At 49.3% G+C, this 15,264-nt stretch overlaps 1 protein-coding gene across 1 annotated transcript; it reads left to right on the forward strand.

The window, feature by feature from the left end:
* The first annotated feature begins 2,720 nt into the window (after window positions 1-2,720).
* Window positions 2,721-10,464, forward strand: FGF23 (fibroblast growth factor 23). Its single transcript, XM_065888231.1, has 3 exons — window positions 2,721-2,916; window positions 8,568-8,671; window positions 10,030-10,464. The coding sequence occupies exons 1-3, from the start codon at window positions 2,721-2,723 to the stop codon at window positions 10,462-10,464; spliced, it is 735 nt and encodes a 244-aa protein (XP_065744303.1).
* Window positions 10,465-15,264: the final 4,800 nt, after the last annotated feature.

The following is a 15,264-nucleotide window of genomic DNA, read 5'->3' on the forward strand; positions in this document are numbered from 1 at the left end:
CTGTGTATTGACCCCAGTGCACAGGAAGGGTGCAAAACCTGTTCCTTGGTAAGAACTGTAGAGTCGGGCTTAGGGGTTACAATCTCTCGGGGAGCTTTGGAAACAAGTGCAAAGAGTCTCACCTTCATTCAGCAGGGCGAAGGATGGTCCTGGGGGAGTTATGGTTGTTCTCTCGGGCAGCCAGGTTGGGAGCCCCCCGCAGGAAGTCTAGCCAGGAGCTGGAAGGTCTGCCATCCCTGCTACTGGGCAAATCCGTACCTCCAAGCTCAATGGTTCCTTATCTCAGGTGGGAAGAATTACTCTGAGATGCTTGCACCTTCCTTCACTCTCACCAAGTGGGGGATCCTTCCTCTCCCCGAGATCAGCCTACTCCCCTGGGCGGTCCTCTGCCTTCAGATGCACCTGCCAGGCATTCAGGGCTGGTGGGGAGTCTTTGGAAGTGACGTAGGCCGGCACATCAGTTCTGTCTCCTAACAGGACACACGGAAGTGGCCAGGGAGGTTCCACCTCCAACCAGTCTGGGACCAGAGCGCATGACCGCATCCTTCTCGCAAGACACCTGCCCTGCCTCCTGCAGCACCTTGGCAGCTGCTGGGAAACCCCCTCTCTGACCCACCCTGCAAGTCTCCCTCAAGCCCCTTTGCCCCCAAGTCCCCCTTGACCACCGTGTCCACCACCGAGGTCTGTCCGTCCTCTGGATGCTCTGGTATGTCGCACCCGTCCTGGTCACCCGACGCCTCTCACGTGGTGGTGCCTTGTATGGAACAAGGTCTTCTCCGCTCACTTGCATCGTGGGCCCCTTGAGGATAAGTTTGCTCTGCTTTGTATCCTGTGGTGAACACACGTACGAACCATTCTGTGACTGTTATGAAAGAAAGCTGTCTCACACATAGCACTGAAGTGTCCTAAATCTTCTCTCTAACCCGGGGGGACCAGCACCCTGTGTCTTAGAGACACATCCTGGGTCCAGGCAAGGAGCACTGTGCCCCTTTGTCTCTCCTGCTCTTGTGGCTTCAGCCCCAACACGGGGACGGCTCAGGACACCCGGATTCAACTCCAACCTCTCCCGGTATGAGCGGCACGTCTTCGGGTGCGTTATTTAAACTGTCTACATCGGCCTCCTAATCTATACGGAGGAAGTACCTGTACCTCTCCAAAGGGTTATTATGAAAAGCGAATGAGTTACTACAAGTAAAGCACAGCATAAATTCCATAAGTGCCAGGTGTCTCTGAGATCGTCGGAGGAGCAGTGGAGGGACCCGGAAGACCCTGTCCCGGCTCTCCTGTTTATTTGTTTTGTGACTCTGGACGTGTGAACCCCAAGAGCTCCATTTCTTCGTGTCGAAACTTAAAATATGGATGACACCTCGGGAGTCTACCTCACAGAGTGGCAGCGAGGTTCAGATGAGCTCATACACGTGAAAATGCTTTGTAAACGATAAAAACACGTTATGGGCAGGATAACAAATGCCACTCCTTTGTGCCTGTGTCTGTGTGACCACCCTTCCCGTGGTGCCTTCTGCGTTAGCTGGGAGCGCCTGGGGCGGGGATCACATCGCTCCCCTCTGCCAGCAGCCCCGATCTCTAGCCTGCCGTCCGCACACGGTCTGCACTCAGTAGAGGGGACGTGGGAGGCGCAACAGTCCCCTCGCAGGTATGTTTTTCTAGAAGGCGTGCAGTGGCTTGCCCCCCAGGGGTGGCCCGTGATAGGACTGTCGCCCCACACGAGAGGGCACATCTAGTCCCAGGAGCCAGGCCCCCCACAGACACTAAACGTGGGGACGCCTGGCCTGCGGCTCTGCTCCCGGGACCCTCCCGGGCTCCGGTCCCTGGGCTTAGCCAGCAGACGTCATCTTCATGAGGTTTCTGAATTCACCTCCACGCTATTGGAGAGACCACAATACCAGTGGGGTCGCCCTCGGCAGTTCAAATCAGGGAAACCGAGCGATCAGACCTCGGCATTCCGTAAAGGAGCAGGGACTCTGAGGCCTTTCTCCTTTCCTCCCGTCTCAAAACCCTCCCCAGGTTGCAACTTTGCTTTTGTGCCTCTGACTCGGTCTCCCACATCTTCACGAAGAGGGGGTCTCAGAGGACGCCACTGCCTGGTACTGACCTGGATTCCTTCTGTATCCCTCAAAACACCCACTTAGGGCTGTGCATAGACAAAGCTCTGGGTGCTTAGTTCCGGATTGGAATTAAAAAGACTGAGAAAAACAAAATGAGTGACTTGATGGGAGATTAGTTGCACAGGCATCTGTTGACTGCATGAGTGAAGCTGGATTTTTTCGGAACCACTGGCTGCCTTCGCATTTCCTGGTGGAAGTGGGGCAGGTCAGCAGACAACCCAGTGTCGTAGATAACTTTTGCCCACACATCATTCACTTTTGGGAGCGTTGGCTTGAAATTGAGGGGTGTGTGTGTGTGTGTGTGTGTGTGTGTGTGTGTGTGTGTGTGTCTGGAACCGACGTGCCTTCCGTGAGCCTCAGAGATCCCTGTATTCTCTTCAAATGGGCTGATTACAACACAGAGGATGTGGACGGTGGAGTTTTTCCTGTTTGATGTCACACTGCTACCCTTTAAAAGTCCGAGGGAAAAAAAGGAGGGAATGCAGCCTAGGAGCCTCAGGCCAGAAACCAGCAAGGAAGAGGAGAAACAGTCCAGGGAGGCCAGGGGCAGAGCCAGGGTCGGGTTTCAGACTCCACACCAGCCAGAGAGCCGCGATGCTGGGGGCCCGCCTGGGCCTCTGGGTCTGCACCCTGGGCTGTGCGGTCCACGCCTATCCCAACACCTCCCCGCTGCTGGGCTCCAGCTGGGGCGGCCTGACCCACCTGTACACGGCCACGGCCAGGAACAGCTACCACCTGCAGATCCACAGGGACGGCCACGTGGATGGCTCACCCCAGCAGACCATCTACAGTAAGTTGGGGCTCCGTCTAGGCTGGGAAGAGGGGGGACTGATCTGTGCCTCCACCTGCAGGGACTTGGGGAGGCCTTGGCTGGACCAGAGGGCTAATCCAGCCTCCTAGCTTCTCGCCCAGGATCCGTGAGTGCATGTGTGTGTGTGCGCGCGTTTAAACCTTGGGAGAAGATTCTGCCACCTCCCCAATTACTGTGTATTGGTTTCTCCCAACCAGAATCATCTCCATCTTAACTAAAGTCCATCTTCCCACAATAGCAGCCACTTTCTCTGTGCCCTGTCCAAAGAGTCAAAAAAACGTACAAAAGACAGGCAAGGAGGCTGGGAGCCAAAGAAGTCAGATCGGTCAGTAGACGCTGAGTTTTGGCTCATGAACTTTGGACTGGGTTAACGGTAGAGGTTGTGAAGATTTCTGTACCAGACCAGGGCTTGGAATAGATAAACCCAGAGGCTCTTTCCAACTCAGAGCTTCTAGTATGCTGGCCTTATAAAAGTTCTCAGGGAAAATGTATTAAAGACTAGACTGTCCAGGAATCCTGTCTTGATGAGTCTGACCCAGTGCATCCATCCATCCGTCCATCCAACAAGCTTACTAGGGGCTTCAGTGGAACCCAGGATGCTATGAGCTGGGGAGTCTTCTCTGTGGAGCTGAAAGGTCCACTTATTAGCAAATTAATCTGGTTGGGAACTCACTGAAAACATGAGACAACCGGAATGTTTTTAAAGATTAGGTTTGTGGAAAGTTGGACCACAGTCCACAATAGTCAATCAATTAGCTGTGTTTCTGATGTCCCCAGAAGGAATAATGGGGTGGGGGGGATGACAGATACTGAAAAAGACAAGGTCTTCTATTTTAGGAAAACCTGTAAAAATTAAGGATCCAGAAAAATGCCAAATGATTCAAAATAGATCCAATCAGAGAAAGGAAAGAGTAAGCACAGTCTCTGTTTAATTAAAGACAATTTCTTATAGGAATAATGACTGGCCCTTTATTGGTGCACTAAATTATTCTGTAATTTTGCTGTGGCCTTGCTATACGCAAGACATTCATTCTGCTAAGAGTCAAAGGACCTTAAACCTGGTAGTGAGAGAGATGCATGTGCAAAGCCAAGAGTTCAGACCTCTTCAGGTGCCCAGTGGATGGTGACAGGGGGTGAAAGAAAGGAGGAAGTTCTCCCCAAATACCATACAGGTTCCAGAACTTAGGGGCACACAGTGGATTCAGGAGTCAACATCCTGGAAGCCAAGTTTGAGTCCCATGGCAAAAATTCTGAAATAAATCTGGATACAGTTGATGCATCCAAAGTATTGCCCGTTTTATTCAATGGATATTTAGCAGAACCTACAACGTGTCTGACGTCGTGAAAAGCTCTGTGGCTTCAAAGGAAGACCAGCCCTTCACGCACCTCCAGGTTTCCAACCTTCGTGTCTCCCAGCTCATGATCAGCTTTGAGGAAACACAGTTTTGCCCTCTCCTGGAAGGCCGCCCTCACTTCAAGATGAGAGGTGATTTAAAACGCAGGACGGTAGATTATGGTAAATTATTTTGATTCCCCTACATGGAAAGGGCTGCAGACAATTAGAGAATGCTTATAAAATTTCTCTATAATCACAGAATCCTTTTGATGAAAGGAAGCCCCCGAAGACACGGCCTGGTGGGGGGAGAGGGAGGGCTGTGAGCGGTGCCCGGAGTGGGTAGGGCTCAGCCCACTGAGTTTGCAGCATGAATCATAGAATTTTCCCTCTTATATCCACCGACCTCAGGCCCCGAGAAGGCACAGAGCGCTAGCTGGAATGAATTAAAATGACTGAGAGGAAGCAAAGTGAATTGAACTGATTTCAGACTTTTTTTTTTTTTACAGAAATGTGATTTTGTTTTGTCATATAAGGAACCTACTAAGCCTTGTGTCTCTGGCAATTAAGGAACCTGGGGAGGGACTGAGTCAGGGGCGGGAGAGAGACACTTCTGCTAGTTTATATAACATTTATACTATTCAGATCAGTTATCATGAGCATTATATATATAGATAGACAGACAGATATACACACTAAGATAAAAAGTTACCCAAAAAGGAAAGAAGAAACACGGATGCCTGTAGCTCCATAGGACAACTAAGTAACAGGCTGGAGAAGGATTTGTAATGACCTCCCCAATGAACGCAAAGCAACGGTTTTACATTGATGGAAAGGTGTGGAGTGTTTCTTCCCCTCCTAATTAGTTACAGATTTCCAGTGAAATGTGGTTCACTTGATTACTGTGCTTTACTGAATTCTTGATTAGTAGTTGAGTGCTCAGCCCATCTTTGGTTTGCTGATCGCTGTAAAATTATCTGCCTACAAGATTCTATATCCTCGTGACTTGCAGCTGGTGTCAGGGAGTGTGTCTCCAATGTCTGTCTCCTTCCTACTATAAACAAGGCTACCCTCCCACTCTCCATGAGCCCCACTTTGTGGCAACAGCAGCAAAGAGATGCTTATTACCCCTGGTTAATATTACTCCCTGGCTTCACTTTACTTCACTTTAATATTACTTCACTTTAATATTCACTTTACTTCACTTTAATATTACTTCACTTTCTTGAAGCCGAACTATCCTTGGGCTCTCTAACCCTTCAAAACGTTATCTTTCTTTTGGGGAGCTCAAAGTCCTTTACACCCATCATCTGATTTATCATTTATTGACCATGAGACTAGAATAGGGCAGATAATTTTCTACTTTTATAGCAGAGATTGAGGCAAAGTGGTAATAGTAACAACCACCGGCATTTAGAAAGTGGGTTTATAGCAGATAAAAATATTATCTCCTTACACCCCGAAGAAGACCAAATGAAGTAAATGATTCTACTCCATATGAGAAAACAGAGGTTCAAGGACTCAGATAACTGGCTTGTGGTCACATAGGCGGTAACTGACGTAGGGGAGACCTGGACCCGGGTCCCCTGCTTCTTCTGTATCATGTGCACAGACACGAAAGGAAATGTCCTTTACACCTGCCGGGCTCCAACAGGTGTGGTCCCAGCGGCCAGTGGTTCGTGCCTTCTTTCTGCCAAATGCTGCCCTTGGGTTGGTGCAGACCTGCCTCAGTCACCTGCACAGGGAGGACAACTGGCTCTTCCATTTGCTGGACTTTTGCACCGGCTCCTGTGCGTTTGATTCAAGCCTGTGCGTCCTCACGGCAGCAGCTCCCGGTGCCCCTGAAGGCTGTCTTCTGTCCTCGACAGCCCTGGAGACAACGCACACTGCTCACAGGGACCCAGGCATCGGCTGGCAGCTGGCAGGGTGTGGGCTTATCGTCAGGGGCAGGCCAGCCATCCTCCACAGGGCCTTCCACCTGCTAAATGTTTTCAAGGCACTTTTTTACAGCATCATCCCATTTGATCCTAGTTGCAACCCCGGGAAGCAGGCAGGAGAGCTGTGATTCTTCTCTCTTCCCAGCTGAGGACTCTGAGGCTTGAGCGATGAGTTGCCCAATGCTACAGAGTTAGTACAGGGCATAACAGGGACCAGAATCTTAGCGCCCCAGTTCCGGGCTCCTGGCTCAGCACCTCTCTCCTGACGCCCTCGGGGGTACCGTGACCTGGGGGCCTCACGGCCGTGGCCTGGATTTCAGCCCTTGATTCCATCTTCTGAGGTTTGTCGTGATGTCAGCTGGAGATGAGCTCCAGGGTTGTGGGCAGAAGATGTTAGGGTCACTCCCCTGAGTTTGAATCTTGCCTTGGTTTCCTCATGATTTAAATTGGGAGGCTGCTACTTCCAATACTAATACTGGTGACGTTAACAACATAGCTGGTTTTGTGGGGGGGGGGGATTATTTTCTTATTTATTTATTTAGTTATTTTTGGCCGCGACCCATGGCATGTGCGATCTTAGTTGCCCGACCAGGGACTGAACCTTCACCCCCTGCAGTGGAAGTGCAGAGTCTTAACCACTGGACCACCAGCAAAGTCCCATAGCAGCTATTTTGAGAGTTTAAAAATGTGTCAGATACTCAGAGTGCAACATCTCAAAAACAGTTACGAAGTGTAATTTTTTTTCCCCCAAGTAGACTGAAAATTCATCAGGCTGGAAACAATTTCTTACATGTTCCTTATGTCTCTCTCAGGCCTTCTCTCAACATCAGCCATAGATCTGAGACTCACAGGCAGACCCCGTTATGGAGCATTTAATATCCTCTGCACCTCCCATGCCCCACCCCACTTCCAGAAGCTTCCCTCAAGCCTAATCCTTAGCCAAACTTGGAAACCGATGACCTCTCCTCTTTGGCCCTCTGCCTGGGCTTGTTCCCAGCCTCATGGCCTCTGCCCCACATCATTCTGACTTCTCTGTGCTCAGCTAGTGTCTAGTACTGCCTGCTGCTTTTGGAGGGCTCTGTACTGAGCCTCCATGGGGTAGATCTGGGCTATGAGTCACCCCACGAGGCACCATCACTTACTGGGCACAGATGCCTGGCGTTTCCACCCTCTCCAGGCTACATTTCTAGAAGACTCGACCCCCTGCCTGGGCTACCTGCCTGGGAACCATGAGGCCAAATGAGATGTGTGGGGAAATTCTGTGGTCGGCAAAGGGAAGAGGCCCCAAGACCTAAAGAGATGATGCTAGTAGAAAATGTCAGGTAATTAAACAGCCTCTGGGGAGGACATCTTGCTGAACTGGCACTCATATCACACCTTTTATGGTCTCATTGTACCCTTGCTACAAAACAGAAACTTTAACTACTCACTGGTACTCGTTAGAATTGCACATACCCATGGGGGTGGGGGGGTCACACTTAAAACTGTTGTCAGTTCCTCAGGGTGTAGGTAGTGTGAATGGGTTTCAGGCCTTCGTCCAGGGCTAGTTTTTGAGAGGGGCTGCACCTGGGGTCACCACCAAGTGAGAAAAGGACCAGGAATAGCGATGAAGAAGCAAGAAGTAATTCCTTGCATCCCAGGATCTACTCGACATGGAAAGATAAACCATCTGCTTCTAAGTGGCTCACCCTAGGGAGGCACTAGACATGTGAACTTATTAAAGCAGGTGAGGAGATACATGCTCTGAGAGAGGCGAGTCGGAGCGGCTGAGAAGAAAGAACAGGTCATTTTGATTAGGGAGATTAGGAAAGTCTCCATAAAATAGTGACATCCGAGCCTGGCCTTGAAGCGTGAGTGACCTCGATAAGCAGAGGGGGGAGGAGAAGATCCATCCGAATACTTGTTCTTGACACATGAAGGGTGCTGACTGCTGTATCACTGACTCCTGCACGGCTCCCTGGGTGGAGGGTCAAGCTGGATGCTTGAAAGACGTCTGGGCGTAGATTTAAAAATCACAAAAGCAGAAGGCTTGGGAGGATGTGACCACCACCACAGACATTAAGAAGTATAAGCCAGGCAAAGGGGAAAATAAAGAGAGTCCAAGCACAGAGAGAAACGTGTTGGTACAGGTGGAAGCAAGCTGGGAGTTCAGGGCGCTCCTTACAGGCAGGAGGAGACGCAGGAGGAAGGTGGGGAGGGGAGAGGGGCGGGGGAGGGGCGGTCAGAAGAAAGAGGCTGAACAAGGACCAGAGGAGGCTTCTGTGAAATCATCACCACCCTTTAGATCAATCAAGGGAGGGTCCTTGGAGGTAGGGGCTGGATGTGAAGCCAGGTTTTGACTTGAATGATTTTCTCCATAGGTGCCCTGATGATCAGATCTGAGGATGCAGGATTCGTGGTGATAACAGGGGTGGTGAGCCGGAGATATCTCTGCATGGACTTCAGAGGCAACATTTTTGGATCTGTGAGTTTCTTTTTGTGCTGGGTAATTCTTTGCAAATAATTATCTCATTGCTCTGGCAAAATGTAGAATTTTATAGCTTAAAGATTCCACTTGCACATTACCTGGGTGATGTTTTCACTGAGTACTTTTTTCCATCTAAGTATCCAATGCTCAGGCTTATACAGCTGAGGTCTGAACCCAGGCCATCACCTGGCTTTGGAGCATCTGGGCTCTCAGTCCCTAGTCCTACCTGCCTTTTGGTCCCCATTTTTTAACTAGCACAGCACCTTGTCTGCAGCCCAGGTCCTCAAGTCACATACGTTCGTGTCGGAAAGTCCATTAGAAAGAAAGGGTGAGAGGCCACTGGGGTCTCATGATCTTGTTACTAGACATCCTTGACCTTGGGCAAGTCCCCTATTTCTCTCAACTTCACTTTCCTCACCTGGAAAGAGTCAAGTGGGATGGACCATGTGCCCTGTGGGGCTCCCCCAAATCAAGATCTGTAACGAACTCCCTCGGCCCCAGCTGTGATGGCTGGTCTTTTGGACTGGTGAGCAAGGGCTTTCCCAAACTACAGGACGCAGCATATCCCAAAGTACGGGGGGGGGGGGGGGGGGGCACTGGACAGAAGCAGGGCTGTGCATCTCAGAAGCTCCTCCCACCAGAAATTCCAAGAGAGCAATTACTTCCTGTTTTACTTCCTGCTGTGTCCCAGCACCCACCATAGTATCTGGCCCAGAGTAGGTAAGTATCTGTTGAACAAATACAGATAAATAAGTACATAAATACCTGTTGACCGCATACAGGCATATGCAGAGTCCTCATCTGTAAGATACTTACTTCGTGGACTTCTGAGGATTAAAGGACATCCTACGTAAAGGCCCTAGCAGGCACTTAGCAAAACGCAGCACCAGTTAGTGGCAGAGTGAGGGCTCACGTAGGTCACCTGGTGATGAAGTTCATGTCCCTTAATTCCCAAACTCTGTTCTGCCTCCGAGGGGGAGTCTCCTTACTTATGTGCGGTCCTACAAACCCCAGCCCACCTTTGTCCAGGTGAGGAGACAGACCGAAGCCACCTCTGAGCCAAAAACAAAAGGCAGAGAGAGGGCAGGCCTCTCCGTCCAGCCCGGCCCCGGGCAGCCAAGTGCCGCCGGCGGGTCCCCAGGCGGCGCCGCGAGCTCCCCAAGCCTGTCCCCACCTGCCAGTCGTAACCGCAGTTTGGAAATGAGTGGAAATCACTTTTGCTCAGCAGGGCACGACGGGGTTAAAGGCAAGGCCCGAGGAGAGTGGGTGGGAGGATTGGGGTCCCGGGATGGAGCTGGTCCCATCCAGCCCTCCGAGGACTTCGGCCTCACCCGGTCGCCCCGCCCCGCTTTCAGCATCACTTCAGCCCCGAGAGCTGCAGGTTCCGGCAGCGGACGCTGGAGAACGGCTACGACGTGTACCACTCGCCGCAGCACCGCTTCCTCGTCAGCCTGGGTCGGGCCAAGCGGGCCTTCCTGCCGGGCACCAACCCGCCCCCGTACGCGCAGTTCCTGTCGCGCAGGAACGAGATCCCGCTGCTGCACTTCGCCACCGCGCGGCCCCGGCGCCACACGCGCAGCGCGCACGACGGCGGGGACCCGCTGAGCGTGCTCAAGCCGCGCGCCCGCGCCACGCCCGCGCCCGCCTCCTGCTCGCAAGAGCGGCCCAGCGCCGAGGACAGCGGCCCTGCGGCCAGCGACCCGCTGGGGGTGCTCCGCGGCCACCGGCTGGACGCGCGCGCCGGGCCGGGGGGCGCCGAGCGCTGCCGGCCCTTCCCCAGCTTCGCTTAGGGCGGCCCAACTCGGAAAGCCAAACCGTCTGGGGCGCGGGCAGGAGGTGGGGCGAACCGGCCCCCCCCTCCCTTAGCGGGAGGTCCCCGGGGATTGCCCTTGGAGGCTGGAGCGGTGGCGCCCCTCGCCTTCCTCCTCCCACCTGGACGCGCTCCTTTGGGAGAGAAGGGGTTCCCTCACCCCCGGCCCTTCCTCTTCCCTCTCCTCTCCTCTCCATCAGTCTAACATTAAGAACAGGGGCTTAGCGAGTTGACCAGCCGGGAGGTGAAGCAGGGAGCCCAAGCCAGCGGCTTCTCCACCGCCACATGCTTTGTGCCATCTGCCTGGACCCTGTTGGCAGGGTTTGAGTTTGCAACCTTGACCTGGGCGATTAACAGCTCGACTGAGCAAAACCCATGAAAATCCTAACCTCAAGCCTTCATTCTTCCTTAAGCATCTCTGGAGAAGGGCCGTCAACAAGACTGGGGGTAGGCTGGTCAAAACTTAGCCAGAATGAGCACCCGGAGGACGGAGGCAGGGATCAAGCTAGAGACACGAGCTCCTTACAGGATGGCCCCTTGCCCTGCTCTGTCCCTCTGTGCAGCCAAAGCCCGGCCCAGAGTGACGATGCGCTTCCCACGTGGCCCCTGCGTCTTGGCCCTACCTTTGGCTTGAGTGAATTGGGCCTGAGGAGGAGTTTTGGTCTTGGCTCCTGAAAATCTACCCTGCTAGGATTTGTTTTTCAAAATGGAAATAAATTCAAACTCTCCCAAGAGGCCCTTAATTAAGCCTCTGCTTTCAGGTTGAGTGGTGATCCATTCTGGATGAATCAGACAAATGTAGCAAGGAGGGTCCTTGTGACAACGGGACTGCTCTGGGTTGGGTTTTTTTGCCAATTGTGTCTTTTTTTTTTTTTTTTTTTTGCGGTACGCGGGCCTCTCACTGTCGCGGCCTCTCCCGTTGCGGAGCACAGGCTCCAGACGCGCAGGCTCAGCGGCCACGGCTCACGGGCCCAGCCACTCCGCGGCATGTGGGACCTTCCCGGACCAGGGCACGAACCCGCGTCCCCTGCATCGGCAGGCGGACTCTCAACCACTGCGCCACCAGGGAAGCCCCAATTTTATCCTTTTGTGAAGTGGCATCGGGGATTCCGGGGAAAGAAGCCCAACCACCAGGGATCACAGTGTAGGAGTCAGGAAAAGCCAGCGCTGTCAGCTCTTCACCATGACCGCAACCCGCCCTGTAGCCGTGGCTAGAGGCTTAGCTAAAACACTCCTAGGCGGGCGTGTCTGGGTCTTACTCCACTTGGGCGTTCTGGGGGCACCAAATGAAGACAGCTTTCAGTCCCAGGAACCCCAGCGCTACCCTGAGGAAAACCAACCCTCGCTTACAGAACAGCTGAGCACCAGGCAGAGGGAGGCTGATACCTTAGTCATCCTCAGGGGCCCCATTTCCTACCTCTATTTAAATGGTCACCTGAAGAGAATATGCACGAGCAGCAGCTCCCTCCCAGTCACCTTCTCCCCCTGCTGCCATCACGCACCCGACCTTAGAAACGGATCCATTCTTTTACTTATGAGAGAAACATTGGCCGACTGCTCTCACCTATGGTTTCAGGCTGATCTTGAAGGATGAGTTCCTATTTCAAAACACTCAGACTGTGTATAATAACTATATAACAGTGCATGGCAACTATTTTCTTTATAGTTTTCATTTTCCGTTCGAGATATTATAGTGTATAAAAGCTACTGGAAACCTAAACGGAGAGGACTTCGGCAGAAAACTGGTTCCTTGGGGTTTTCTCTTTGGCAGAGCTAAGAGGGCCTCACAATGTCTTACGTCACTTAGCACGTGGCAATATTTATTTATTTATTTGGAAGATTTCTGCCTATCGCTCTATATTTATGGATATTTATAAAAATGTAACACCATCTTTTTCCTTTCTTCTTTTAAAAAAATAAAATTTATCTCAGCTTCTCTTAGCTTTTCCTTTTTGTATTACTACACAAAAGTACATAGAACTATGAGAATAAAAGGAATTACAGGAGGAATTATGGGAGGGGAGCGCTGGGAAAATCTAGAGGGAGCAAAGTTGACAAATTTCAGAATTTTAAAATATTCAAGGTTTTCTCCATACACAAATGAACTCAGCAATTTTGCCTAATTCAGACAGAATTATTGAAAACAAGGAAAAGATTTTAATACTGGGTTTCTGATCACTCTAGCTTGTGTTTCCTTTAAAGAGAGGAATTTCTTTTTATTTGAAAAATACCCACAGACACAGCCACCTCAAGATCCCAATAAGCTTCTAAAGAAAGATGACACATTCCAGGCTCTGGAAGAAATAAGGGGAAGCGGCCCACAGTCAAGAGAAAATTCAATCACTAGAAACCAACCGTTAGATGCCCCAGATCTTGGAATTAGCAGCAGGAACTTTAAAGCAGCTATTATAAATATATTTAAGGGTTTTAAAGGAAGGAATGGTAACAAGGAACAAAGAGATCAGGAATCTCAAAAGAGAAAAGAAATAATAAAAAGAACCAAGTAGAAATCAAAAATTGAAAGATACAATATCAGAAATAATAAATTTATTAAATGAGCTTAATAGATTGAAGATGAAAGAACAGTCATTGAAGATAATAAAGTTAACATGTAATCTAATCTGAAGAAAGAAAAAATATGTTAAAAAAATAATGACCAGAGTCTCAGTGATCTGTGTGACAATATCAAACTGTCCAAAACGTGTACGTGGAGTCCCAAGAAAGGAGCGCAAAGAGTTGAGGAATAATATTTGAAGATACAATGGCTGAAATTTCCCCAATTGATGAAAAACAATGTACTGATAAAAGAAGCTCAGCAAACCTCAAGAAAAATAAAAACAAAGAAAGTCACAGTCAAACTGTGATTTGAGTATATCACAAACTTCTGAAAGCAAGGATGAAATCTTGAAAGCTGCTGAAGAAAAATGAAACTTTAGGGATACGTGAACAGCTGTGCACAGCTGATTTCTCACCATCAACAAGGGAAGCCATAAGGCGTTGAAAAGCTTGAAAGAAAATAAAGCTACATGCCCAGAATTACATATCCTGCAAGAACATCCTTCAAAAGTGGGGGGGGGGAAATGAAGGTGAAGTAAAAACTGCGAGAACTTGTTGCCAGGCTGAAGGGAAATAACACCATATAGAAAACAAAGAAGGGCAGCAGAAATAGTAAAAATGTGGGTAAATTCAAACAACTACAAATATGTGATACACTTTCTTCTCTTGGTTTCTTTAAAATACCACTTAAAGCAAGAATTACAACACCGTACTGTGTGGCAGAATTTCCACACAGGATGGGAACGGTAAATGAAAGACTGTAACACTGTATGTGCAAGTCATACAACATGAATTCTAAGGAGACTGTGATAAGAATATATGCATATTATAATTCCTAAAGTACCTCCAATAGTAAAAACAATCAAAGGGGTGTTGACAAAAGCCATTAAAAGTATTAAACGAGAATACTAAAAAAATACTCAATTATCCCAAAAGGAGGCAGCAAAGGAAGAACAGTAGAAGAAAAATCAGAGGGGACCAATAGAAAAATGACAAGACTAAATCCAACCGTATCAATAATTAGATCATATATAAATAAAACACCACAACTAAAGGCGGCAATGGTCAGACTGCATGAAATAAAAACACCCATTTACATGTTGTCTATACAAGATGGACTTGAAAGAAAAGAAGGGAAGGATATTAAATTATTCGCTGCCGTAACAAAATGCCACAGACTGGGTGGCTTAAACAACACAAATTTATCTTCACAGAGCTCTGGAGGCCAGAAGTCCAAGGTCAAGGTGCCAGCAGGTTTCATTCCTTCCGAGGCCTCTCACCTTGGCTCGGAGGCACCACCTTCTCGCTGCGTCCTCACCTGGTCTTTCCACCCTACTCAGGCATCCCTGCTGTCTCTCAGGGTGAACAAATTTACTCTTCTTTTTAGAACCCAAGCCGGACTGGATTAGTACTTTCCTTATTGGCCCCATTTTAACTTAATTGCCTTTTTAAAGGCCCTCTCCCCAAACACATTCACATTCTGAGTTACTTGGGGCTAGGACTTCAACACATGAATTTGGGAGGACATAATCCAGTCCATAACAAATACATACAGTGAAAACAGTAAGCATGAGAAGTATGGGCTTACTATATAAATAGCAAACAAAAAAGGCTTCAAGTTAAGGAATACTGCCATAGGTAAAGAGGAACGTTTCTTAATGACAAAAGGGCCAATCCGTAAGGAAGACATAAAAATCACAAATGTTTATGTCTCTAAAAACAGAGTAACAAAACACATGAAGCAAAACTGACAAAACTGAAGGGAGGAATAGACAAGTACTGATCTGAGGTGGCAATGTGAACACTCCTCTCTCAGTAACTGAGTAAGCAAACAGGCAAAAAATCAGAAAGGATTAGTGGTATCTAAGCGACACTGTTAATGAACTTCATATAACTTACATTTATAGGGCATCAAACCCAACAACTACAGAAGACTACTTTCTGAACAGATGGAATGTCCATCAACATAGACCACATACAGGCCAACAAACAAGTCTCAATTAACTCAAAAGTTCAAAATCTTACAGAGCAAAATAAATGACTGAATAAATAAATAAATAGGGAGAAGAGTACAATCTCTCAGGCAGAGTTCCGAGTGATGTATGTGGATACTGTGTCCTGAAGAAGGCAGCATAAACCCCACTGTGCACAGAGACTTCCTTCCAAAAGGGACAGTCAGAAAAGGGGGAAAGAAGAGCCTCTTTGCCGTGGAGAAACCTCACGA

Source organism: Phocoena phocoena, chromosome 11 (genome assembly GCF_963924675.1).
Source record: "Phocoena phocoena chromosome 11, mPhoPho1.1, whole genome shotgun sequence".
Lineage (NCBI taxonomy): Eukaryota > Metazoa > Chordata > Mammalia > Artiodactyla > Phocoenidae > Phocoena > Phocoena phocoena.

What these genes read in the sequence shown, in the direction of transcription:
- FGF23 (XM_065888231.1), top strand. Translation starts at nt 2,721, where the DNA reads ATGCTGGGGGCCCGCCTGGGCCTCTGGGTCTGCACCCTGGGCTGTGCG. An exon ending in ACCCCAGCAGACCATCTACA is followed by an intron (nt 2,917 to 8,567) that starts GTAAGTTGGGGC and finishes TTTTCTCCATAG; the next exon opens with GTGCCCTGATGATCAGATCT. An exon ending in GAGGCAACATTTTTGGATCT is followed by an intron (nt 8,672 to 10,029) that starts GTGAGTTTCTTT and finishes CCCCGCTTTCAG; the next exon opens with CATCACTTCAGCCCCGAGAG.